The 26,809-nt window shown below is 43.1% G+C and overlaps 1 protein-coding gene across 3 annotated transcripts in view; it reads left to right on the top strand.

Annotated features, from left to right (window-relative positions):
* Positions 1 to 26,809, top strand: part of RUNX1 (RUNX family transcription factor 1) — a gene marked incomplete at its 5' end in the record, with an annotated part of 243,389 nt that overhangs the window by 125,150 nt on the left and 91,430 nt on the right. The window contains one exon of one of the 3 annotated variants that reach the window (XM_079704987.1): positions 23,320 to 23,358. The exons of the other annotated variants lie outside the window; for them this stretch is intronic. Within the exon in view, the coding sequence (XP_079561113.1) occupies positions 23,320 to 23,358 (39 nt within the window). The remainder of the gene's footprint in view (positions 1 to 23,319; positions 23,359 to 26,809) is intronic. 3 annotated transcript variants of the gene reach the window in all.

Here is a 26,809-nt window from a genome sequence, read left to right as displayed (position 1 = left end):
TTGAGCTCAAGTCCCAATGGCTAATGATTCAATCAGTCAGCCTATGTAATGAAGCCTCCATAAAACCCCAAAAGTCCAGGGTTGGGAGAACTTCTGGGCTGGTAACACACAGAGAGGTGAGGAGAGCTGTGTGCTGAAAAAGGGGCATGGAAGCTCTGGGCCCCTTCCCTGTCCCTTGCCGTGCATCTCTTCCATCTGACTGTTCCTGAGTTATGTCCTTTTATAATAAACCAGTGATCTGGTAGGTAAAATATTTCTCTTAGGGCTTCCCTGGTGGCGCAGTGGTTGACAGTCCGCCTGCAGATGCAGGGGACACGGGTTTGTTCCCTGGTCCGGGAAGATCCCACATGCCATGGAGCAGCTGGGCCCGTGAGCCACGGCCGCTGAGGCTGCGCGTCCGGAGCCTGTGCTCTGCAACAGGAGAGGCCACAACAGTGAGAGACCCGCATATCACAAAAAAAAAAAAAAAAAAAAAAAGTTTCTCTGAGTTCTATGAGCCACTCCAGCAAATTAATCAAACCCAAGAAGGGGCGTCTTTGGAACCTTCAATTCATAGTCAGAAGCACAGGTGACAACCTGGACTTGCATTTGACATCTGCAGTGTGGGAGGGGTGGGGGCAGTTTTAGAGGGCTGAGCTTTTACCAGTGGGATCTGACGCTGTCTCCAGGTAGGTAGTGTCAGAATTGAGTTGACTTGTAGGGTACCCAGCTTGTGTCAGAGAATTCCTTGAGACTTACTGTATAGCACAGGGAACTATACTCAATATTTTATAGTAACCTATAAGGGAAAAGAATCTGAAAAAGAAATAGATATATATGTATGTATAACTGAATCACTTTGCTATACACCTGAAACTAACACAATATTGTAAATCAACTACACTTCAACTAAAAAAAGAGGGAGAATTCCTTGGATGTGTGGGGAAACCACTGCCCCCCCATACATAATTTGGAATTGGAGTGAATAGATATATATGTATGTATAACTCAATCACTTTGCTATACACCTGAAACTAACACAATATTGTAAATCAACTACACTTCAACTAAAAAAAGAGGGAGAATTCCTTGGATGTGTGGGGAAACCACCGCCCCCCCCCATACATACTTTGGAATTGGAATCAGAACTTTAATCTCCAAACCTCTTAGTGATAGAGTCAGGGACCTCATGTTATACAGGGAACAGCATGCATTCCGAGCAGGGACTTGGCCACCCACAGTCTTGAGTCCAGGTCCTGTCTCTGCACTTATGGTCTCAGTTGCCTTGGGTATTACTGACTCTCTATAAACCTGCTGTTTTATGTATGGTGACTGTCTCAAGGGGTTGTTGTGAGCATTAAACTAGATAATATGTATACAGGACTCACTCGGGGCCTGGCAGCCCACGGTAAGTGCCCAGTAAACACAGCCCCTTACTGAGGTTGGCCTCCCCACAGCCTCGGGTCCCTCCTGGGCCTTCTCTTCCCCAGGCCAGCATGCACTGCAGCTGTGTCCTGCATCCATCACTTCCCCTGTGCTTCCTTCTTCCCTTGCTCATGTCTTGCAAGCTCTCTTAAATTCTCTTCCCAAACTCTATACTCTCTCCAGGCTCAATCCTCCCTCCATCTCTTCCTCAAAGGGTCCCCAGCCCTTCCAGATGGATCCCATTTCTCCCCTTTCCTAAGCTTCCATGACACTAGGTTTATTCCTCCATCATCACATTCATTATATTCTACATCAAACCGTCAGTATTTGGCCATCAAACAGCCACTCCTTCTAGACTGTGCATTGGATAAGGGCTGAGCCCATGTCTTCAGCAGATATTACTCCTCAAGAATGTCCAGACTAAGTCTTTGGTACATGAGTGAAAAGTGCTTGCATGACGTTAATTGATTATGGAATTCATATTTTGTTGATTGCTTCAAGAATTTTACAGGTTGTACTAATTTTAAGGCAGCAGAAATCACCACCCTTTCCTGTACCCTGAGACACAAATTTCTAGCACCTGAAATGCAGCTCTGCATTGAACAGGGGATGGTGTGTCTGACATGTAATACCAATGGGCCACTGGAGTTTCATTTCACTTCTTGTGTCAGAAAATCAATCAGTGACTTCAGCAAAATCTTCAGACTTTCCCCCGTCTCTAGGGCCATGGTAAATAATTGATGTCCCTTTCCCCACCCTTTCTTCAAAAAAAAAACTCTTCTATTCTTAAACCTGAATAACTTTCGGAATATGCATTATTGAATCTGCTTGGATCTCCTATTACCATACTTAAAGAATAAAGAAGACAGCTTCCATCCCAAGGTAAAACTTTTCACTTTCCAAGATTAAGAACGTGAAGAGGTTCTTGATATTCAACACTTCCGACCCCTGAGGTTACTTTCTTTCATATATTTATAATGTTATTGTTTATTCTTCGCATCAGCAAAATAACACTGACTTAGAAAAAATGGAATTTACCAAATGTTAAAATTTGAAGAAAATTCTGAAATGAGTCATCTAAACATTCTGGATCCCTTGCCCTTATTTCTCTGGTCTGACAACACCTTGCACTTGGCCAAGAAGCAACAAACATGGTAATAGATGCCATCAAAACAGAGTGTCATATGAATATCAATAAGAGCATTTTGTATTTGCATATAATTCTTCTTTGCTGATTTTCAAATGCTTTCCTCCTTTGCGACTCACCACAGCAACCCTTCTATGCAATCAAAACAGGTGCTATGAGCATGAGTCTTTATGCCCACTTGGGTTGGACTCAGCAAGGAGGAAAGAAGCGTAACTTGAATAATTACCAAAGGAATGTTAAGTCTGTTCTCAGCAGGACCAGATCAGTGATGAGCTGGACTTTACCTGTGAAGTGTTTCTTACCCATCTCCCTCCTCTTGAAAGGTCCACTCCTTTTTTTCTACGTGGCCTTTCATTCTTCCATTAAATTTTCTTCCTCATAAGACTCAGTCAGAACTTAAGATGTTCTCAAATTAATAAAAAGAAAAATAACATGATATGGAAATGTTTTAAGGTTTTCAGATACTTTTGTATGTCCCTCTTCTGGCATTCTGCAATAGAAAATAGTTCAAGTCCCATTAATGGGCAACAGATAGGCTAAGCATAGTCTAAGATTTGTCTTATAGGATATTTCACTGGATCCTCATAACAGAGCTATAAAGGAAGAATTGCCCCCATTCTGGAATTGAGGAAACAGATACATTAACCAACCCAAGGGAAGTAACAGAGCCAGGAAGTCAGACTCAGCTCTCTGTATATCAAGTTCAAGTGGGCTTGTTCTCCTTTTACCACGTGTTCTGGCTTTATGCTCAGATGCTCTATGTTCTGTGGATGCTAAAGACTGAAGCATGCCCAATAAATGGCAGTCTTCCTGAATTCTGAATCAATTATGAGATAAAAAGGAGTGGGACATGTAGGTCCCAGCAGTAGATGTAGGTCCAAAGGCCAGCTGTACTGCTGCTCAAAGACAGACTGCAGAACGAAGCTTAGCCATGCGGCAGCAATGGCCTCCCCAGCACTACACTCAAAATTCAATAGACTCACTCTCTGTCTCAGGCACCTCGAACCAGCGCTGGGCCTGCAAAACACACAACATGAAGACACAGACCAGAACATGTGCCTCCTGCAGCTACCAACCCCAAGGAGAAAGGGAGGGGACCAAGTTCCCAGATCCATCACTTCCTTCTCCCAGACCCACCAACCCAGCAAGTGAGAGGAAGAGAGAAGCCAGGAGCCATACCTGCCAGGGCGGCCCGCCATGTGGCAGCCAGCATCGGGAATGGGGAAGAAACACTGGTTCCCTCAAAGTTTACTCTAAGGAGTTTTACATCACGGGCACCATTGGTGTTCAAATATACACGGCAACTTCCTGGCAGGTATAACCCTTTAATAGTCCACTATCCCCACTGCAGAAGTTTGTCACACGAATCTTGGCCTACAGAGGCCAAGATGTCAGAAGTCCTTGTTTCCAGGGCTTCACTGACTCACTGTATGACCCAGGGCAAGCCACTTAATTAGTCAGTGTCTTAATGTCCCCATTAATAAAGTCTGCATTGTGGACAGGAATCCTCTCTATAGAGAATTCCTCCATCACGGGCAGCGGTAAAGGGATCCTGCAAACTCAGCTACAAAAAGAGCCAGCCTGCCCCAAGACGGGAGACCACTCCCAGTATAGGGCTCGTCTGCCTTCTTCCAAGAATCCTGAGCAAACCATGTTTTGATGGCATTCCTCCTGTCAGACACCGACAGAGAGAGAGAGAATTCCCTCAGCAGAACCCAGGCCAATGTTCATCCAGAGTGTTGACCATATTGAGTAACAGTAGGTTATTTCATGCCTCTTGAATGTTCAACGTCTGAACAGCTACACACACTTGAACCTATATTTTACCCCATTGACAGGCCCGGAAAGGACATATGGTTTAGATTTTTAGACGACACTCCATGTAAAAAAGCCTTTCCTTTTATAGAGGCATATTTTTAGAGTCTCCAAAGCTGAACTCTGGGCTGAATTTAATCCATGCAGTTCTCTGGCCCAATCTAGAGCCTCAACGCAATTTTGTGTCAGTGGAATACATTGTTAACTGATCTGTCAGAAAATCAATTAATTACTTTTAAGAAGCAGTTAAGAGTATCCCTACAAAGCTGCCATGTGAATTATTAAAGAATATAATGTAACAGTCCCCACCCCCCCTCCCTGTGTTCAAAAGATTCCCTGAATCCTAAATGAAAATCATACAAAGCTGAGGGGGCCAAAAAAGAGAGAGAGAGAGAGAGAGAGAGAGAGAGAGAAAATGACGAGGCTTAGGAGGTATGGAGCAGAAGTAGGCATTTGCTGATGCTGCTAAAGGCTGCCCCATGACGCTACCCAGCTCTGGGTTTTCCAGCATGTGCCCCTATGTCTTCAGACAAGGCAGCAGAAAATATACCCCCATCTGCTCATCTCCATTCACTGGTAGATGGGCGGCCCTGTGCAGAGCCCTACAGATTTCTTTCTTTCCCGGAGCCCTACTCATCCCAGAGACAAGCTCCTGCAAAGCCCACCTCCTCCCCCGACTCCTGCAGTTCTAGGCCTGTCTCCAGCCTGGCCTGGGCCAGTAGAGCTCCCTGGGTGGGAGGCCGGAGCTTCTCCCATGCCCCAGTTTGTGTCACCACGGAATGTTTAGCTCAGATCCAATCACACTCATCTTCGTCCATGTCCTATTTATCTGGGAACAATGCTAAGACTGACCTGGCGCTTCAGATATGCGTCAGATGTGGATTCCCCAAACAGAGAGAGAATCCCTTCCCACCTCAACTTAGCCTGCACCCCAAAGACAAGGAAAGCAGGGGAAACAATAGTCTGTAGCAGTAAGATGAGGGCCCAGGCTGGGGCCTAGACAGATGAGTCTCCCTTGCTGTGTTTCTTTGGTTTTAATTTAACCAAAAACATTTAGCATTGGAGTGAGAAAAACCATACATTTGCATAACCAAAGCGTCCGTAGCTCCTGTTAGGAAGATGCCTCCTCCAACTGCTGGCCAGCTGTGGTTATCACTGTGTCTGAAACTCAGATGCCATCTGAAGTGGTTCTGCAGGTTGTTGGCCATGTCAACCTCCAAAACCCTCAAGGCACCAAGAGTCAGAAACAGAGAAGTGTTTCCCTGGGCTCCTAGACGGAGACCCAGAGATTAAAAGAGCAAGTCATAAAGGGAGATATTTTTTCACCACTCAACACCTGCGAACAGTTACCCTCTTGCTCTGAGACTTGGGCTGCCTCAGGGCACGAAAGGCTGGAGAGGAGGTGGCTACTACAGTTCCTTATCATTCATTCATTCACTCATTTATTCATAAAAAGTATTTAATGAGAATCAACTCAGTTCCAAACACTTTTTTTTTTTTTTATCCTGGGTGCTCTCCAGCAATGAACAAGATAAAGTCTCTCTCTCACGTCCACTCCACCCATCACTTGGAAGATGGACGCAGGCAATAAATAAGTGAACACAGAAGTTAAATAAGACAAATGCAATGTCGAAAATAAATCAGTGTCGTCATATGATACAAGTGACCATGCAGGGGGAGGAAGTGGGATATCTCGAGCTGTTACTCTAATAGATGACATTTGGGCAGCGTTGGGAAAAACTGGGGGCAAGGCAGGGGGAACAAGTGGTCCAGGCACATGAAAAGATCCAGGAAGAGCTTGGTGTGTTTGAGGAACAGAATGGAGGCTGAGACAGAGAAAGCTGAGGGATACAGGGTCTCTGTGATGCCAGAGAGGTGGCCCAGGACCTGGAATTCTCTGTGCCCTGGAATTCTCTGTACCCTGGAAAGCCCTCACAGAGTCTGGGTAGAGGAGACACAGGATCCGGTTTACATCGGTCTCCGGCTGTGAGATTACAACAGGGCTGCTCCCCTTTCTCCCCACCACCAAACTCAGCACCGAGCAGACCACAGCTCTTCCTCTATGGGATCTTGGCTTCAAAGGTAACCGTTAGGTACATAACCTTGTCAGATTCCCCCATCTCTCTGTGCCTCAATATCTGATCAAGAATGAGATCCCCTCCCAGGGCTGCTGTCTGCAAGACGTCTGGTATTCGGCTTCTCATTTCATAGACACTGGTTGATGCCGTTGTTAATTTCAGCTTCATTCCCTACGTTACCTCCAGGAGTGCATTTCTGATGCTGATTTTTACCAACTTTTTTCAGCAAACATTTACGGAGCACCTACTCTTTATCACCTGGGTCCTGTAGCACCACAGGAGCAGTTTTATGATCCAGAATCAGGAAGCATCCCTTTCCCCCCAAATCTGATAGCTCCTACTTCCCCCAGGAAACTCCAACAAAGGCTTTCTGTGCCCTCCTCACAGGTCTTGTATTGAAGTATTAGGCAATATTGAACCAACGTGCAACATGCATATCAGGAGTCCTGACTGGTGTGTGATTCACACACAAGCCCACCCATAGTGCCCGGTGTTGGCTGGGTGAGGATGGAGCCCGCTCAGAGGGCAGCGTCTAGACTCTGTCCAGAATGCAGGGAGCTCTATCCGGTGCTGGATTCCAGTGGGAGAGGGGAAGTTTGCTGTCGCGTCGAGGGCTAGCGATGGAGAGGATGATGCGCGAGAGAGACTTCTGTCTCTGCAGGTCACTTTCGTTATGCGGTGCTTGACTTCAGAAAGGCAGTTCATTTGTTCTTAGTTCCCAGAAGCCTAAATGAATTCCCCACCAGAAAAAAATAAATACGTTTTGAAAATGATCACCATCACTGATGATTCGATCAGGAAATTACAAAAAGGAGAAAACGAGGATCTGGGAGAGCCTCGAGCCTCCAGCTAGTTGGGGAGGTGAGGGTGCAAGAGAAGCAGAGCCCTTTGCTCACTTGCCAGACACCAGGGAGGCACGAGGCATGACTCAGGCACACCCACACGGCGGCTTTGGTTTTCCAAGACGGCAGACCGAGGGGGAGAGAAGTCTGTGAACCCCTGGGGAAGAGACAGCTAAGCCAGGAATACAGCTGGTTGGCGGAAGCTGATTTCAGGGTCAGTTGATGTAAATCTTTTTTTTTTTTTTTTTGCGGTACGCGGGCCTCTCACTGTTGTGGTCTCTCCCGTTGCGGAGCACAGGCTCCGGACGCACAGGCTCAGCGGCCGTGACTCACGGGCCCAGCCACTCCGCGGCATGTGGGATCTTCCCGGACCAGGGCACAAACCCGTGTGCCCTGCATCGGCAGGCGGACTCTCAACCACTGCGCCACCAGGGAAGCCCTGATGTAGATCTTGATTGGCTTAAAACTGAATCCGTGGACTTCCCTGGCGGTCCAGTGGTTAAGACTGAGCCTTCCAATGCAGGGGGTGCAGGTTCAATCCCTGGTCGGGGAGCTGAGATCCCACATGCCTCGCAAAAAAAACAAAACATAAAACAGAAGCAATATTGAAACAAATTCAATAAAGACTTTTAAAAAATTATTAAAAAAAAAAAAAAGAAACTGAATCCGTTGGCTTGTTTCACCATCCATGCTGGCCTGCGGGTGTCCTTCACACCATAAAGCACTGCAGGGTGGCCCAAGCACAAGCTGGCAGGGAAGACTTTCAAAAAGGAGGAGGAGGAAGAAAAAGAGAAAGATGTGACGTGAAGCGAGGAAATTTGGTGAGAGGACCCAGAACCCCAAAGAGTAGGTTTGAATCTTGCAGAGATGTATCTGCTTCCCTGTACTTTCCAACCATGAGAGAAGCTCATCTTCGCTCTAGCGAAGGATGGCCGGGCTGGAGCCAGAAAGCCACGGGGAACCCTCCTGACCCATTTCAGCAGCTCACCACCCTCTGCATGTCCCTCTGGGGATGGGCAGGACATGAGACAGAAGATCATCCATTTTTCTTTTTTTTTTTTTAAGAAGTATAATGTGGTCCCCATAAGAGCTCAACATTCTCTGTGCTGGGGGCAGTGCGTGAGCTGAATTTAGAATTTGCCTTTGTGCCCCAGGAGGCAACAGTGCCACCCTCATCTGTCCGCATCTCTCCTTTTCTAGTTGATTTTCACAGATGCAGCGTTGGGTTTGATGTGAGACCTGCATAAAATGAGAAGCAAGGGATGAAGTTATAAACCTATCTGATGTGATCCAAATGGATTCCATCTGCTTGCCGAATAAAGGAGCTATAAATAAAATGAGTGAGCATCCATTCCTCTTGTGAGGGTGGGCGCTCAGTTCCAGAGAGCACCCATATCAAATAAGGGGAAAGCAAGAGTCTAATTAAGACCCTGGCTGTCTGACCACAAACTGCACAAAAAAAGAACACGGAGGTGACCTGGTGTGCAGTCCACGCAGGGGGTCCTGTGAACAAGACCCCAAAGTCAGCCCCACCCTCAGTGGCCTTTCGTGCCAGCCAAGACAGACTGGCTGTTAGCATTTTTTACGCTGCCCCAGGATTCAGGTTTAATTTGTGCGGAAAACAAAAGGCATAAACTATTTGCTTAGAGTCATCAGTTGTATAATATCTTAAAGATAAATAACAAGATTATACCTCCTGTCTCCTTGGCATCCGTACATACTCGTGCATACAAACACACACACACACACACACACACACACATACACTGGCCCCCAAAAGATCTATTATATCAGAAAGATCAATGACTCCTTCCTCTTTCTTTAGAATTATAAGATAAGTCTTTTACATATCCCGAATCATTGGTCACATTCAGTGTATATGCAAAAGAAGTTCAAAGGCTGACTCTGACAAAGGGCATTTGGAGAGGGATGATAAAATGTGTCTGATAAAACACACACAAAAGACTTTAGCAATAAAGACTTACAAATTGGGAAAGCAGGACTTGCGCAGTGGGTGTGAAACTGTTATCGACACCTTCAGCACTGAAGATAGTGGCCCAGAGCAGAAGGCTTTATCTGGCCTCCACAAGAATAGAGATTGCACCGGCCCTGAACTACCCTGTCTGCAAAGCCCAGGAAACACCTTGCAGAGGAGTTGATGCAATATTTGCCATCCTGGCCTTCAGTGACAGTTAAATAGTGTTACAACACAGCATTGAGCAACGACCTTGCTATATCATCCAAGGCTTTGTTTTATAGCACTTTTTCCCCCCGCTGGAGAGACAAATGGGCAATTTTGGCTGACATTTTTTGGTTCATTACTTTCAATGAAAATGATCAAAGAGAGAAAAGAGACATTCTCCCTTTCCAATACAATTTTAAAAATCCCTTTCCGATTGACATTTCAAATAGGAGATGAGTCATATTCACTCTTTGCATCTTATTGCATTATTTCTCGAGATTTCCAAAGGATTCTTGGTATCTGTTCTTGGAGATTTATTACTCAGTCCCTGTAGTTTCTTTGGGGCTGGAGTTTAATTTATGTGATTGCAATCAGGAAACCACTTTGAAAGGGAAGAAATCAATTTAGTTTTTCGTGAGTTGTAAATTTTCTGTAAAAAAATTTCACAAGACTATCCCTTTCTTAAAAGGATTCACAACACGGTTGTTGAAACAGTAGCAGGTTTGGAAACAGGACATTAATTCATGGGTCCAGGAGTCCCAGATCGGCCACTGTTTAAGGACCTGGGAAAAAACACTCATTTTCAGAGCCTCCCTTTTTCTCTATAAGATGAATGGATTGCACAAAGTTTTTGCTCAGGTTCTTCTCATCTCTCAGAAAGATCAGATGCCATTCCACCGAAGGGTGGCCCTCGAAACAGTTTCACCCTGATTTGTTTTATAATAATCCTTGAACTTTGATGATTGTGTCTGGCTTTTCCAAGTGCTTCAGCAGTGATGGTTGAATGTGATCTTCTTGATAAACCTGATGACAGTGGCAGGGGCTCTAGACGTGGCCAGTGAGGAAACGGAGGCACAACAAGGTTAGGGGACCTGAAGAGTGTCACAAAGGTTTGCACACCGAGCCCCCTTAATAAAATAAGTACCAAGAAAAAGAAGACATTTTAGGCCAGAGGCTTTCAAACTTTTTTGAATTGCAAGCGACAGTAGGAAGTAAGTTGCATGCATGACTCAGGAGATGGCTCTATCAATCAAAAAAAGGGTTTCAGGAAGCAATACTTGTTCTTACTACATGTGAGGCACTCTGTTTTCCATTTATTTCCTTCTATTTCTTTTTCTTCCCTTTCTTGTATTTGTATAATATAATAATAATAATTATCATTATTGTTTAATTTGAAACCAATGAATGGTCAAAATCTATGATTTTGAAGTCACTGTTCAGAAACTTTTCACATGGCAGTGTCTTGCTATTTTCTAAATGAGGGACATACATCTGAGTTCCTGAGCCCCCCACGGGGGGTACTGAGAGTGGTTCTCCTGTTATGGTTTCCTCTCTCTGTCAAGAGCCCCCAACCCACAAGGCTGTGTGCTAAGGAAGCACTGTCCTTAGGGTCAAGCCTTCCACTGTAGGTGGTTCATGAGCCTCCTGGCTATGAATACACCATCAAGTCCTAATAAATAATGAATACTACTGACAACACTGAGACACCTATTTGCTTTGTACTCCCAATAAAGTCAGAGGGAGAACCAGGGCTGCTCCCTAAAAATGGCACATGGCTCTCTAAATAAAGGGCTTTAATGCATTTTATATTTAAACCATAAGGCCCTGGGCTCAAACCCAAGTTGAGATGGGCTCTAATACTTAAGTACCATTCTGGAAAAACCTTTGAAATATTTATCCATCAATCTGGGCTCAGTGCTTCTGAAGCAGCTCAGTTCCTTGTGTCACATTCCTAGAGTGGACCTGCTTTACACATCCCCATGAGCTGGGGACGGGCTACCTGTCAGAAGCAAAGGCAGTCCGTTTGGAAAGGCATTGTCTATGAAACTTCTTAAATGAGAAATAGGAAGGACAACATTGTTATTAAAAATACACACAACTCAAAGATTGATTTCTCAGTGCAGCTGGTCAAGTTCTTGCTTTCACTGCTCCATCTCTACATGGCCAAGGGCAAGCTCTTTAACCTCTTTAAACTTAAGGGGATAAGAGTTCCAAACTTAATAGGATTATGGAGAGGATTAAATGAGATAATGCATGGACAGCCTTTGCCACAATGCCTGGGGCTCAGAGAAGCTCAGCCTCTGAATGAATGTTAGCGATCATTCTTATCTGTCCACTAAAATTCTCTCACTCATCATAACCCTATTAGCATAAATAAAGCTTTCACATTTGATAAATCAATTCTACAGCTTTCTCTATTCTCAGAGACAAGGAACACTTGATGGACTCCCAGAGGTCAAGTGACCTAGTCTCTTGTCTTCAGGTAAACGAACCCCCCAAACCTGTTAAAACCTAGCAGAGCCAAAATCCAATGCCATCGTGCATCGGGCTGTTGTAATGCTGTCCAGGCTGCTCCTGATATGATAAATTATTTCCTTGACATACTAAGTCAATATAAACAATTATATATTAGTTTTCTTTTAAAAAATAGAAAAAAAATTTATATTTACTTTTAAAGATCCAAAAATTTGTCCCAGAGAGGAGTTTTGCTTTTTGGGGGAATGATGGTTTATAACACAAGTCAGAAATGCTCCTTTCCCTTCTGTTCAAAGTGAAACAAACAGACCTTCAGAAGGGAGAAGATTCTTGTTTCACAGGTTGCTACCAAGGAGTTATTTGAGGTCTGTGTACTTTGCATTGCAACATACCAAAATCTTAAAGATCAATAAAGGGAAGATATTTTTCTCTAGAAGTTTTTATTCTTAGATTCAAGGAGGAGAGAGCTACTTGATAAGTTTCAGGTGATCCAGCAGTTTCTAGATATTTATCCACACTTTTCTTTTTTAGCTCCAGATATTTCAAGCTTAGGAAAAACCAAAAAGAAAAAAAAACTTCCACTTTTACTGTATCCATTCTCTATAATATGGGGAAGCAATGTGCATTTATTGCCATAACTTCTTAGGGTATAGCTGAATTTGTATCTAATTTTACTCATAAGAATTCTAGAACACTTATAAAGTTGACATATAGCAGTAGCCATAACATTCTCATAAAAGAAGTTTTGTTTTTTGTTTTGGGGTCTTTTTCTTTTGTTTTTGTTTTTTGTTCTGGGTTTTTTTTTTTTTTTTTTTTTTTTAGTGCTTTACCTTAAGGCATTATCACATTTTCACTAAAGGAGTGTCTTTGGGAGAGAGTATGATAAATCAAACTGTCATTTATCATAATCAGAAAAATAAATCATACACAAAAGTGAAAATAAAGCTTCCATGTAAGTTTCCTTCTCATTCCTGGTAAGCAAGGGGTTAACCTGAAGTCTTAATCCATTTCCACTCTAATTGGGAAGGATGGGTGAAAAATCATTTCAGTAACAGAATGAAAATTGCTAGCCTATAGATGCCTGAGGCAAAAAGAAGAGAAATGAATTCTCCTGTGAGCTTGGTTAGTGAGGAGGAAGGAAATCTCCATCTTGCACCTGACTTCATGTCATTGTTCAGTGTGCCAGTGTTAAATAATGATCTCCAGAGCAGTGTGTGGATCAAGAGAAGGGGACTGTCTGCCCAGGTCTCTTAGGCTGAGGTCACAAGGAAATTTCTGGACACTCTCCCTCATTCTGCAAAACCTGGAGTCAGCTCAGTTTGACAACTCAGCGTGGTGTTTACAGACACAGAGGGGATCCCCCAATGGCACACTGGGTAAAGTTTTCTTCTTCCCTCCTTAGAAATCCATTTCACTATCTGGTGTCTTCGGCAAAAGAGAGTTCTTAGCTAAATAAATATTTCCTAATTCAGAAGTGAATAGGTTTGATCTGGGATATTTTTCTCCAAAGAAAAAGTGAGATGTCCCCTTAAATGGAGAAGGTGACAATTATAGAACTTCTTGTAATTGAACGCTTTTTAAAAATTATTCAAATCCACATTTATATAAATAGTTACTTCACACCCCTTTTCAAAACTTACCCTAGAGTACTGTATTTCCCAATAATGCTTGTGAAATTCTCCTGGGATGGGTATCTTCATGGGCAATGGAATTGTTAAGGTGACAAGAGAAACAAGAATTATGGGTGTCCCTTGTAGTTGCTAAACATCAGTGAACTTCCAGATCAGTAGTTCAACTAGAAAAGAACTGGAGTTCATTTGAGGGCTTATTTGTCATCATATTTGGCCAGTCATCTGTTCCTTTGCTCTTGCTATTAAAAAAACTACCAGCTTTGCAAAAATTTATGACAAAAATCTTTGAGCTTGTGTGTTTAATCATTTTTAATACGTTTTGGATCATCTCTGTATATTGCTTTCATTGTACATATAAGTATAAATTAGCTAACAGATAATATCTATTTTTCAGCTGCTTTTAATTTTGTTAAAAATTATTTCACTCTTCCCTTCTACCTTTTAAGAAGAGGTGAACTCTCTAGAATTAGCACCATTATTCATTCAAAAAAGGTAGTAAAATTTGTTTCATTTTTTTAGTAGGTTTAAATTATAGCATGTTTCTAAGCAAGTCCAAGACAATCCTATCCGAAAGTTTAAATCGGACTTGACCATTGCTTGATTGAGAAATAGGCAATAATGTTTCATTAAAAAATCTCCACAAAAATTGTTCTAATTAAAACAGACATTTTTTATTGACATATAGTTGCTGTACAATATTATATAAGTCACAGGTGTACAACACAGTTATTCACAATTGTTAAAGTTATATTTCATTTATATTGGGTTGGCCAAAAAGTGCGCTCGGGTTTTTCCGTAAGATGTAGGTGAGGAAACTGAGACCAGCACAAAGTAAGTGACTAATCAAACAGACCTACAATTAACCCCCAACCCTCCTCCCTATGTCTAGCAGTTCAAGAACCAGTTTGGGAAAAACCTGAACGCACTTTTTGGCCAGCCCAATAGTTATTATAAAATATTGACTATATCTCCTGTGTCATACAATATATACTTGTTAGTTGTTAACAAAATTGTTAATATTCCACTTCAGTGTCTGGAGCCTTATCCATAAAAATGTGATTGTTTCTGGAACATCAAATATATAATATTTGATTTTCTAATATTATTACTGTAATCTGAAAATTTGTAATTACAATGCAGATCTTAGGATTTTTATGAAACTTAGAAAATGTAATTCTTCAATTACATAGAATGATTGCTTCCATTGTTGCTGATTTTTTTAGGCTCTTTTTAATTTCATACGACATGAAATTTTAAAGCTTTTGTGGAGTATAATTCCATGACCTCACAGAAAGCAGGATAATGATAGTCTTAGCCCATTATTCCATACAAAATTCTGTTTTCCAAACCTGAAGATAGAAGGATTAATACAAAAGGATTAATACAAAAGGATTAATCTTGTCTGAATGCCTGTAAAAACCCTCTAAGACCAACAGTTGGCAATTTATTATTTAATTGATCGATATAGATATCTCAGCAATTCCTTCACAGATAAATATACTTGTTATACTTGATTCTTAGGTAGACTTCCCATGTCTAGGACAGACTGGGGAGTCAGCACCCAAGATTTATCTCAAGACTTTAGATTCTCTTTCTAGAAAGTTCTGCTATATTGGGGGAAATTTCTCTACCGTCTGTATGGGATCATAGATAGAAAATTTTTTATTTCAGTGGGGGGGAAAAAAGCTCCAGTTTGATGTACTAACAGCTGTAATAATAATGACAAAGAGCCTTTAGTTTTTATTCTAAAGGAATTAAACTATGTTGTATACCCATATTATGTTTTAGTTATTATATAATACAGTATATAGTGAAACCTCGCTAGTTGGGTTGACATGGAGAAAACAGAATTAATGAAAGGATAACTTTAATATTTTAAAATAACTGTAGTAATAAATTATAAGTAATATTTATGAGTAAATATGTGTTTCTCTCTAATCTCAATCCTATGTAAATTATAAGTACCGAACAGCAATGTATTTCTGTTATTTTCTAGAAGATGTAGAATCTCAAAATTATTTGTGTGGTTGTTTAAATCACAGCTCCTCAGGCCTGCTTGAATGAATAGAAATTACATATGTGCAGTTAGAGGAACCCTATGTAAATTGGTAACACCCTTAGAATATATTATCTTGAGTTGATTCTATGTTCCCCTTTTTCTTTCCTTTCTCCTCCTCACTCAAAATCCAAGTTCACCCCAGCCATATGCTGACTTCAGTCAGCACCAGACCAGGTCAATTTCTCACAGTTCCAAGTGACGTTTATATATAAAGTTCATGGAGCTGGAAAGCCTTCTTGCCCAAGGCTGCCATTTTGTAGGTGAGGAAACTGAGACCAGTACAAAGTAAGTGACTAATCAAACAGACCCACAATTAACCCCCAACCCTCCTCCCTATGTCTAGCAGTTCGAGAACCAGTTAAACTGACTCACCTGATTATTTTTAAACATAAATGTTGCAGAAGGAAAAAAAGTTAGACCATCCCAGGTCATAACTGCCCCAGTGAGAGGGTAAAGATAAACTATAAATACAAGGAATAAAACAAAAGTGCTTGATTTGGGGAGGAGAGCTCCCTGTGGAAGGGCCCATGGGAAACAAGGACCGAGATTCCTGTTTATTCATTCAGACACTCATTCATTTATTCTTTTCCTCAACTTAGAAAACTTGTGTTTTGTTTCTAATTCATAGCAGCAGAAATTGTTTTAAATATACTAATTAAAATGTCTAAAGTAGGGGCTTCCCTGGTGGCGCAGTGGTTGAGAATCTGCCTGCTAATGCAGGGGACACGGGTTCGAGCCCTGGTCTGGGAGGATCCCACATGCCGCGGAGCAACTAGGCCCATGAGCCACACCTACTGAGCCTGCGCTTCTGGAGCCTGTGCTCCACAACAAGAGAGGCCGCGACAGTGAGAGGCCCGCGCACTGCGATGAAGAGTGGCCCCCGCTCGCCGCAAGTAGAGAAAGCCCTCACACAGAAATGAAGACCCAACACGTCAAAGATAAATAAATAAATTAATTAATTAATTAAAAAAAAAATGTCTAAAGTAAAGCAGACTCTAAAAGTAACTTTTTTAATAGACGCTACTTCCATCATCCGCCAGAAAACTTGACTGCTGTAACATTCCCCAATTAAGGGACTCAAAGCCATAGAAAAATATGTAATTCACCTCCCTGTTCCTCACGTGTAGTAGACTTTGAGACACTCCTTGACACTTGGGTACTTTCCATAGTGCTTGCATAGGGGAAAGCACTCAAAGAGAGAACTAGTTTCATGCACAGCAAGTGGTTTCTCAGCCTCTCATTTAAATGGGGCCAAAGAGAATGTGGGGAAGATCCAGACCCCTTCTAGGGTCTGCGCATCAGACCCTTGACCTCTGTACCCAACCCAAAACACTAAGGGGTGGAAACCAGGTATGCTTGCTCTTAAGAGATGCTCGGACCCAATCTCCCAATTCCTCCCGCCCCCCCCCTTGGTGTCCATACATTTGTTCTCTACATCTATGCCTCTAGTTCTGCTTTGCAAATAATATCATCTGTACTATTTTGCTGGATTCCACATATATGCGTTAATATACGATATTTGTTTTTCTCTTCCTGACTTACTTCATTGTGTATGACAGTCTCTAGGTCCATCCACATCTCTACAACGTATATACACTATTGATATTATGTATAGAATAGATGACTAATGATAACCTACTGTATAGCACAGGGAACTCTACTCAGTGCTCTCTGGTGACCTAAATGGGAAGGAAATCCAAAGAAGAGGGGATATAGGTATATATAGAGCTGATTCACTTTGCCATACAGTAGAAACTAACACAACATTGTAAAGGAACTATACTCTAATAAAAATTAATAAAAAAATAAAATAAAAATAAAAGTCAAAAAAAAAAAAAAAAAAGAGAGAGAGAGAGAGATGCTCAGACCTTTGAAGGTTCCAGCAGCCCCGGAGGAAAAAATGTAGTGAGGTAGGGCCTGTGGTTTCTGTTACAGACCTGACTCCATATTTCTTCTTTGTTGTCTCTTCTGAGGACTGGAAGAAAGACAGGTGGACCCACTCCATAACTGAGGCCAGGAGCTACCTCACGATTGCTAGCAAATTGACATATTGAGTGGCTTTTTTGTTTGAAAAATTTATATGCTATATTTCAAAATAAACCTGTTTATAAGAATTGCTATTTGAGAATATCACTGAATCACTTTGCAATCGTTTTGAAGTCATGAGCTAGTAAAAGTAAAACCTCTTGTTCTAATCCGTGTTGCCTATATGAATTTCATAGAAAAACAAGTATATTGGAAAAGAAAGGGTCAAGAGATACTTTGGTAGTATTCTTTCAGAGTCAAAGAAACCAAAGCATATTGTATGGGCTGTGGCATCGGCAGCTGGTAAACATTAAATGGAAATGAACACTGCATGAAGTAGACTTGTAGCTTAGCCATGACTGTGAAAATGCTTTAGTGGCAACGACAGTGGTCAGGAGGCCTTTGCAATTTAGTTGTTTTCACCGTGTGTGTGTCTCCTTATGACTACAAGCCAATCAAGTGATGCTGTAATAAAATCCTGAACTTTGCTTCAGGACAGCTCAGAGGGAAAATGAGTGAAGGAAGATGAATTACTTAATGGCCTTTGCTAATAGCAGGTTAAAAACAAGGCTCACTTGAGCACAAGCAGAATAGCAGCAAAACTGCTCTTCAGAGGGAATTGTGTTTTGAGTGGTTGCCCTTGAACTGCACTGCCTAATAAAGTAACCACTAGCCACGGGTGACATTTGGGGACCTGAAACGTGGCTAGACCAAACTGAGCTGCACTGTGAATGTAAAATACACACAGGAATTTGAAAACTTACTAAAAAAAAAGAAAAAGAATGTAAAATATCTTATTAACAATTTTTATATTGATTACATGTTGGAATGAAAGTGTTTTGGCTATACTAAGTTAAATAAAATATATTATTAAAATTAATTTCACCTATTTCTCTTTACTTTTTTAATGTGGTTATTAGAAAATTTTAAATTACATATATGGCTCATATTACATTTCTAGTGGACAGTGCTGCTCAAAATAAGAAAGAATGCCCACATGGTTTAAAGGCAACTTGTCAAGAACTAGTAAAGAAATTTGATAATAGCATAATGATATGAATCTTGCAAGATGGTTTAGCTTGCTGGCTGTGACTGGCACTCCAGGGGCAAATTGCATGGGTTCAGATTGGGCCAATTACTGAATCTCAATTTCTTTATCTGTAAAGTGAAGGGAATAATTATGGACTGTTTGCTGCTAGCGGGTTAAATGGAATAATGCATGTAAAATCATTAGTGTGAGGTCTGACACACTGATAAAAGGGAGCTTCTATTATCACGGTTGTCTTGGTCAACTCAGGGTTGCTATAACAAAATACCATAAACTGGGTGGCTTACGCAACAGAAATTTATTTCTCAAAGTTCTGTTAACTGGAAGTCTGTGATCAGGATGCCAGCATGGTTGGGGTCTCGTGAGAGCCCTCTTCCCGGTTTGTAGTTGGCTGCCTTCTTGCTGTGTGCTCACATGACGAGAGAGAGAGAGAGAGAGAGAAGGGCTCCAGTCTCTTCTTACAAGGGCACTAATCCCATGAGAACCCCACCCACATGACCTCATTTAAACCCAATGACCTCCTAAAGGCCTCACCTCCTAATACCATCACATTAGGGTTTAGGGCTTCAACGTATGAGTTTGGCTGGGGGAGGTATGCAAACATTCAGTCCACCCCATTCGTTTTAAAAGTCCAATCAGAGATAGATTTCATGTCAATTTGCAATGTTGTTTACAAAAACCTTTTTTTTTAATTTTTAAAAATTTTTTAATAAATTTATTTATTTTATTTATTTATTTTTGGCTGAGTTGGGTCTTCGTTGCTGTGCACAGCCTTTCTCTAGTTGCAGCGAGCGGGGGCTACTCTTCCTTGCGGTGCGCAGGCTTCTCACTACGATGTCTTCTCTTGTTGCAGATCACGGGCTCTAGGTGTGTGGGCTTCAGTAGTTGTGGCACAAGGGCTCAGTAGTTGTGGCACACAGGCTTAGTTGCTCCGCGGCTTGTGGGATCTTCCTGGACCAGGGCTCGAACCCATGTCCCCTGCATTGGCAGGTGGATTCTTAACCACTGCGCCACCAGGGAAGCCACAGAAACATTTCAGAGACTGCAGTCCAGTGTGTGCTAGGCACAATGTTCACTGGGTACTGAGCAGTTGGCCTTGCCAACTCTGAGTGGGGTCCTTGAACCAGCAGCAGTGGCATCAAAGGGAGCTTGCTGGGAATGCAGCGCCTCAGGCCCCTCCCCAAACCTGCTGAATCAGAATCTGCACTTAACCAGATTCCCAGGGGCTTGGGATACACCTTGTTTATCCAGTACTGTCTAGTATTTGAAGAGGAGGGAGCCTCACTGGTAAGGTATCCAAACTCTAGTGGTTATGTATTTGTGTGGGGTGAGGGTGAATCAGAAGAGAATGACACAGGTACAGAGTTGGCTTGAGGAGGGCCAATAAAAGACACCCTCGCTCTCCAGTGATCCAGAAGCACCTGTGAGACAGGCAAAGTCGAGCAGACAGAGACCAAACTATCAGCTCCATCACTGACAGGACTTTTGGAGAGCAGTGACTTAGGTGTGTGGCTTCCTGCCACGGAACCCCAGAAACAGAGATTTTTAAGCACACAGGCAGCGTCTCCCTAAAACAATAAGAGGAGGGGAAGGCATGCTCGGTGTGCTAGTTTTCTCTTGCTGCCAAACTAGCAAATGATCACAAACTTAGCAGCTTACGCAACACCCATTCCTCCTGCTTTTCCCACCAGAACCTATAATTTTGTTCTATCCAATCCAAGCTGATTCCTGATGTCTACCCCCAAACCCATCCTCTCTGGTCTTGACTGCTACTAATGGCACCTGGGCCGGACATGGGGGAAGACCCCTCTCCCTCCCTCACCTCAGTCCCCCCTTTTCTGTCTCCATTGTTTCCGCCTTAATGCTCATGAGTCCTTGCCTGGCAAGGCTGTAGCTTTCCTGCTCCTTCTCTACCCCCTCTAATTCACCTATCCACCTCCGACAGATTTATTTTCCTAAAATATGTATTTGTTATGTTATTTCCCAGATTTCAAGGCTCTGATAGAACCCATCGCCCTCATGTTGAAGTTCAGATTTCTTTAGGCTGTGTAAGCTGCCTCTGACCTGTGTTCACGTCTGCCGGCGTCGTGTCATTTACGAGCTGCCACACCCCAACCTGATCCCCAGCCTATGCTCCAACTGTACTGCGGGTCTGTGTCATAACTTCATCCATGCCTTTCTCAGGCTCATCCTTCTGCCTGGAAAGGCTTCTCTCCCCACTCCCCACCCCAAGCCCTTCCTCCCACCCTCCAAAGCACCTGGTGAAAATCTACACGACCTCCAAGGGTCAAATCAAATATCATCTCTAACCAGGAAAGAAGTCTTCCCAGAGCCCACCAGGTGGTGCCAATCCCTGTGCCTCTTCCCATCAGCTCCCTGGACCTACACACGTGTCCATCAACAGTCTGACACTCCATTGCTCTCACTTATTGGCCAAAGCGACCTTGATCTGCTCCTCAAACTTTGTAGATGGCCAGAAATAACCTCAGGATATGACTCCTAAATATTTGAGATTTTGCAGGGTAAAGAATTTCAGGGCTGTTTTCTGATGGAGACCTTGAGACTGGGGGATAAAAGTGAAAGATGAGATCAGAGTTAATTTTTCAGAAGGCTACAAAGGACACCGATAAAGATACATAGTTGTGGTCTAAAAGAAACAGCTCATCATGTGTGTAGACCCATATGTGGGGATGCGAGTGTGTGTGTGTGTGTGCGTACACAGAGATCAAGCGTGAAGCAACTTTGGGCAGGTTTCCTAAGCTCTCCAAGTATAAGGTTCCTGGTCTGTAAAATGGGGTGGTAATGGCATTGTTGCAAGGAATAAACTGGACGAGGTATCCGAAAGCATTTTGGCCATGGCCTGGCATACAGCAGCATTCAATGGAGAGAGTGGAAGGATATGCTCCCTGGAGTCAGCTCTCACTGTCATGAACGTCCAAGACCTCCCCTCTCTTACAGTTCAGGTTCTAGCACCTTTAACAGCTCCTTGGGCAAATCATTACAAATCTTTACGGGTATGACTTCATGTACAGACACCCATCCCTTCTCTCTTCCCTCCAACACCCCCCAGCTTAATGGTGTGTCCACAAAGCTACTGACACAGGGCAAACTAAGAAAGCTTTCAACAGAGTGCATGCACACCTTTCAAAATCCACTACTTCTGCCTTTGCTTTTAGGTTTAGAAAAAAAATCTTGGCTCTTATCTCAGAATCACTGAAATATTAGGTGTGTAGACAAAACACTTGCCTTTCCACTCTGCTTCTCATATTTCTCAGGCTCAGACATGGAAAGGCTCCCCGGAGTCTCAAGAGAGAATTTCCAGGGTGGTTAGTTTTGTTGGGTCTCTTTAGTATAAACTCAGCTGCCTGGTCAATCTTACTGTTGTGGATTTCCTCCAACCCCCATGCCTATTAAAACTAAACTTACTAACTTTCGGGTATATTTGTTATTTTTTGCCTTATCATTCATTATTAGTGCAAATAATTCTTTCCCTGCTCTGTTTTTAAAAAATCTTTATGGAGTCACTTTATGTACTTGTAAACCACAGTCTTGTGTGTATGTGTGTGTGTGTGTATGGGTGTGTTTTAAGGATGCTCCTTTAAGACTACACATACTGAATTCCTTTAATTTTTTATCATAGGTCAGTCCTTCAGAGCCCTTTATCATTTTAGTTGCCCTTTTTGCTTTGGCAAAAATATAAGACTAAGGAGTTGAAGATCTTGTTCTCCTGCCTATTCATACATCATCCGGAAATCTGAAATAATTACCTCCTTTCTTAGTTTTAAAGGTTTTATTTAAGCTATGTTATACTAATATTGTGCAGTGGAGTTGAAAGCTTTAGGTCTGCAGTATTTGAAATGCTCAAATCCTAAGGCTTTGAAAAATGCTATTTCCTCCACATTAATCATTCAGTGCTGACCATTATCAATATACAAGGCTGATGGAATAATTTCACATTCAGAACATTATACATAGATATTCAAGGGAAAGAGAAATAGCTTCATATGGCTTTGCTTAATGGATCTACCTGTGACTTTACCTGTAACTGTACATGCAGTGGTATATAGTGATTCATATATAGAAATTATCATATGACAAATATTTTCAAAAATGATTGATATCATCTGTTACTTTAAGAATGAAAGCTTTCCATATAAATAATCTGCCCTCCTAGTAAAGGGAAAGGAAATCAAGCAAAGAGGGAATATTTCTAAAATGTCCTATCATTGGAAGTAAATGATCATAACATTTATCTACTAGTTTGTTTCTTTTAGAAGGTGTATTCCAAATTGTTTATTACTTTGAAAACTATTCATATTTTTACTTCTTGCATTTAGCTTCCAGCATGTTACAGATTTTTTAATGTTTTTGTATTAAGTTGGGTTTGGTTTTAATATCACTATGAATTGTGATCCATCCTTACATTCTCCAAATGGATTTTTAATGTTCATTAAATAATCACATTTGCATCACATATAGAGCTTGAAAGAGGTGATTCTATGAAAGATAAAGATTCAATATTACCTAGCAATGGAAAACATTGGTCAAAGGTACATAAAAATCATATGCATAGGTAACAGTTCATTTTTTATATAATGATTTACTGTTTTAAGTTAATTTTGAGCCAAAGCTAGACAATATGCAATAAAAATCTCCAGTGCTAACAAAGTGTGAGAGGCAACAAGCTACCAAAAAAAATGAGAGGGGGGATTTAGTTTTTACACTGGCACTGATTCCAATTACAATTAAATTAATCAACTTTGGTAAATTTGGTGTTTGCTGTCAGTATATTCATACAATTATTTTTATTTTTCCACTTTCTACTTTTTCAGAATGTGTACATGGAATGAATCCATCTAGAGACGTTCACGGTATGTTAGATTCCAAATTATATTTTTAACAAAATATGCACATTCATATATATATATTTATGACATTTTATCCATGTATCGCTATAAATAACTCACGATATAAATTAACCAAATAATCAAAACTTTTTTTGCTGATTCAAAAATACTTAAAAGCTGTTTTCCATATTGTAAATGTCAAACATATAAAATGTTCCAATGAAACTTTAGAAGATACCCTCGGTTCTACAGCGTTTACCACAGGTGCATTCTGCTGTTTATTATTAAATGACTCTATATGACTCTCTAAAAAAAAAAAAATAGAGCTTGGCTTCTATGTGTTATTACCTAGTTTATTACTTTTGCTATAGCAGTGCTAATGCAAAATTTTTATGAGGGTAAAATGTTTACTAAGCATCCATAATTTTTTAAAAGATTTAAAAAAATTTTTTTTCTCAATTTGCTACTTGTGAGTTGTAAATTGATTTACAAAGTTAGTGAAATAGTCACATATCAACTGCAGGATCCCATGGAAGTCATCACATAGAGGAAGGACATAGTGGAAGAACTAAGGGATCTTGCCCGCAAAGTTATTAGACTTCAAAAGTGAAATAATCTCAAATCCACTGGGGGGAGGGGATGTTTAATTAAATTCCAATGTTGAAAACTGGACAGTGTGTATTGTACATACATTAACATGTATGTTAGTCTTCAACAAAATTGTTCTCCCTCCCTGTGACATTAGTACAAACTGAAGCAGTTTGGTCCAGAACCACTAGCAAAATACATAAAATACATTTATTTTCATTAAAATAGTCACTGAAAACAGAAATAATTCTTTTAGAAATATTACATTTTTAGAAATGTAATTTTAGAAATATCATATTACAGAGGGGGATTTTAAGAGAATGGTTGAATCTTCTTTATTTTTGAGAGGGTTTTGAAAGAGCAAAAAATGTAAAATATTTAGATATTTTCTGAGACCCCCCGCCCATAGTTATATATTTACCTAAAGTTGTAGAAAAAACTGTCAATAAGCTGTTTTTTTCTGGTGAAATTGTTTGTTTTTTTTCTTCCAACTAACCAAATACTGCTTTTTAAATTCACTGTGAAAACTTACATTTCATTCAATCAGTTGATGAGCCTTTTTGAAATTTCCCCCATGCAGCAAATTTGGAAGAATCTGTCACATAGCATCCGTCCAACATACGACTTCGTTATATTTTTTGTATTGTATTATGACAAAAGTAGATTTTAGTATTATTCCAGGGAAACACCAGGAGTGTATACTGTAATGTTTCCTTTCCTTTTCTCTTAAGAGAGGCAGGGGAAGGGAAATTCTACATCGCCCCTTAAATGAGCGCTCCTGGTGGAAATGAATTCTTCATTTCGTACATGACGTTACTCAACTTCATAAACTATGTAAAAAGCCCTTCAGACTAAGGGGTTCCGGGTACCCTGTAGTTGAGCCCCATGCTGCCTGCTTTCCATTCATTTTAGTCCCTCGATAAGGAGGGGCAGTGTTGTTTGTTTCTGGTTTTCAAGCGTGCACCGCGCAACGCAGTTATAACCTGCGGAAAGTCTGGGGAGCCCCAAACGCCCGGCGGCCCGATTCAGAATAAATCAGCAAAAGCTTTCCTTGCTATTATCATCCGTGTCTGCGTTCGAACTCGGGATTTACTGGTTGAGACTCTGAGCTGAGCAGCGCCCACGGCGCTGCCCTTGAAAGGCTAAGCCTGGTGCATCTACCGCTGTACCTTACTAAGGGAACTTGATCCCCGCCCGGGACACCGCAGCGCGGGGTGCGCCCCGCAGCCCCTCGCAAGGTTTAGGGTTTCAGGCAAACGGTCGCAGCCCCAGAGGAGCCTTCTCTGACCTTTCCGAGCGGCGGCATACCCCAGACCGCTACATCCCCAGAGTCCCAGCCCCCGTCCGTGGGGGTCTACGGGGATGCACTTGGAGGCGGCCCCCAGGAGCGCTTGATCGGCTCTTAGGGGAAATGCACTTGAGCTGAAGCAGAAAGATGTCACTCCGCCCGAACTCGCCTCTAGAGCGGGCAGCGTCGAGCCCGGACGCAGAGCGACTGTGGCCCCGGACAGGAGGGGCGGCAGACAGGGAGGTTTGGGACTGCGCAGTATTTGGAATCCCTCGGCCCAGGTGGAGAGAGGACGTTTGGGGTCTTTACACCTGAAATGCGGCTTCTTCAAAATTACTTTTAAAGAAAAATACAAAGGCGTTTTCTGAGATCCCAGACCCATGAAAACAAAATGCAGCTGGGGCCTGGGAGCTCCCAAACGTCCCGGGTTTTCCGGAGCGAGGGGCGCGAGGGGACCGGCCCACGTGGGGAGAAGCCGGTCAGGATGGAGGGCGCCCGGGACGCCTGCAGCACCGACAGCCTGGGACCGGCCGACGGCGGGGTCCGGGCAAAGGGGTTTCGAGAAGAGACCCTGACGCGCGCCGGCCGGGACAGCCGGGACCCCTGTCCGAGGGTTCCCTGGCCGCCAGCTGCGCTGCCGGTATAGCGGGTGGGGCGGGGGGAGGAATGCCGCGAAGGCTGGCTTGGGCGGTCACTTCTTGTCGTTTCTTCCCCAACTGAAGTTCGTACGGGAGACCCAAAGGCCGCGAGAAGGCCGGCAGAGCCCCGCGCCGTCGGGGGCGTTCCCCGGCGCGCTGCACTGCCACTGGGCGCCCGGGGCGGCGAGCGAGGGCGGCTGCTGCCCCCTGGCGTCCGCCCCGAGGCCGCGGCCCGCAGCACCTCCCGGCCTCTTTGGGCCTGGGGCGAGGGAAGCTGCCTGGGCGCCCGGAAAGGCCTCCGCGACTGGCTCGCCAAGGCCCCTGCCTCCGGCAGGCCACAGCGCCAGAGCCCGAGGAGAGTCCGGACCGGCGGCAGGGAGGGGACCCACGGGGGGAGGGCCAGAGACCCCTAACCGGGGAGTCGACGGGGGGGAGTGGGTGAGCGCCCTCCCCCGAGGGAGGGAGCGGGTGGGCTCCGCGCGGAGGCGGGGAGCCCCGCGGCCGGGCGGGGGCGTGACCCCTCTAAGCTCCGCGAAAATGCCCGCGGCGCCGCGGGGACTGGAGCGGGGGATGTTCCCGCCAGCGCGCAAAGCCGGGGTGGGTTTAACACCCGCGGCGGCTCCCACGCGCGGGCAGGGAGCGGAGCCGGGGCCGTTTCCGGGGAGCCAGAGGTGGGTGGGGGGCGCGGGCGACCTGGGCCTAGCGAGGGAGCCGACGCTCCGAGGATGGGGAGGGAGCCGAGCGGATGCTTTCAACTTTCTTTCCAGTCGCTTGCTCTTCGGGGTCTTTTCTAACTACGAAACTCCTTTGCTCGCCGCTAAACTCAATCAACCCGAGTAAGGCGCGCTGCGTAATTAATCCGCAGCCCAGCCGCGGCGAAAAAACACCAATTAAAGAAAACAAACCAAGAGAGAAACTAAAAACACAAAAACCATGTTGTGGAGACGACAACCGTCTGGCC

This window comes from Hyperoodon ampullatus (genome assembly GCF_949752795.1).
Source record: "Hyperoodon ampullatus genome assembly, chromosome: 5".
NCBI classification, from domain to species: domain Eukaryota; kingdom Metazoa; phylum Chordata; class Mammalia; order Artiodactyla; family Ziphiidae; genus Hyperoodon; species Hyperoodon ampullatus.
The sequence above is the reverse complement of the archived record's forward strand: the minus strand, read 5'-3'. Positions and strand labels throughout refer to the sequence as shown.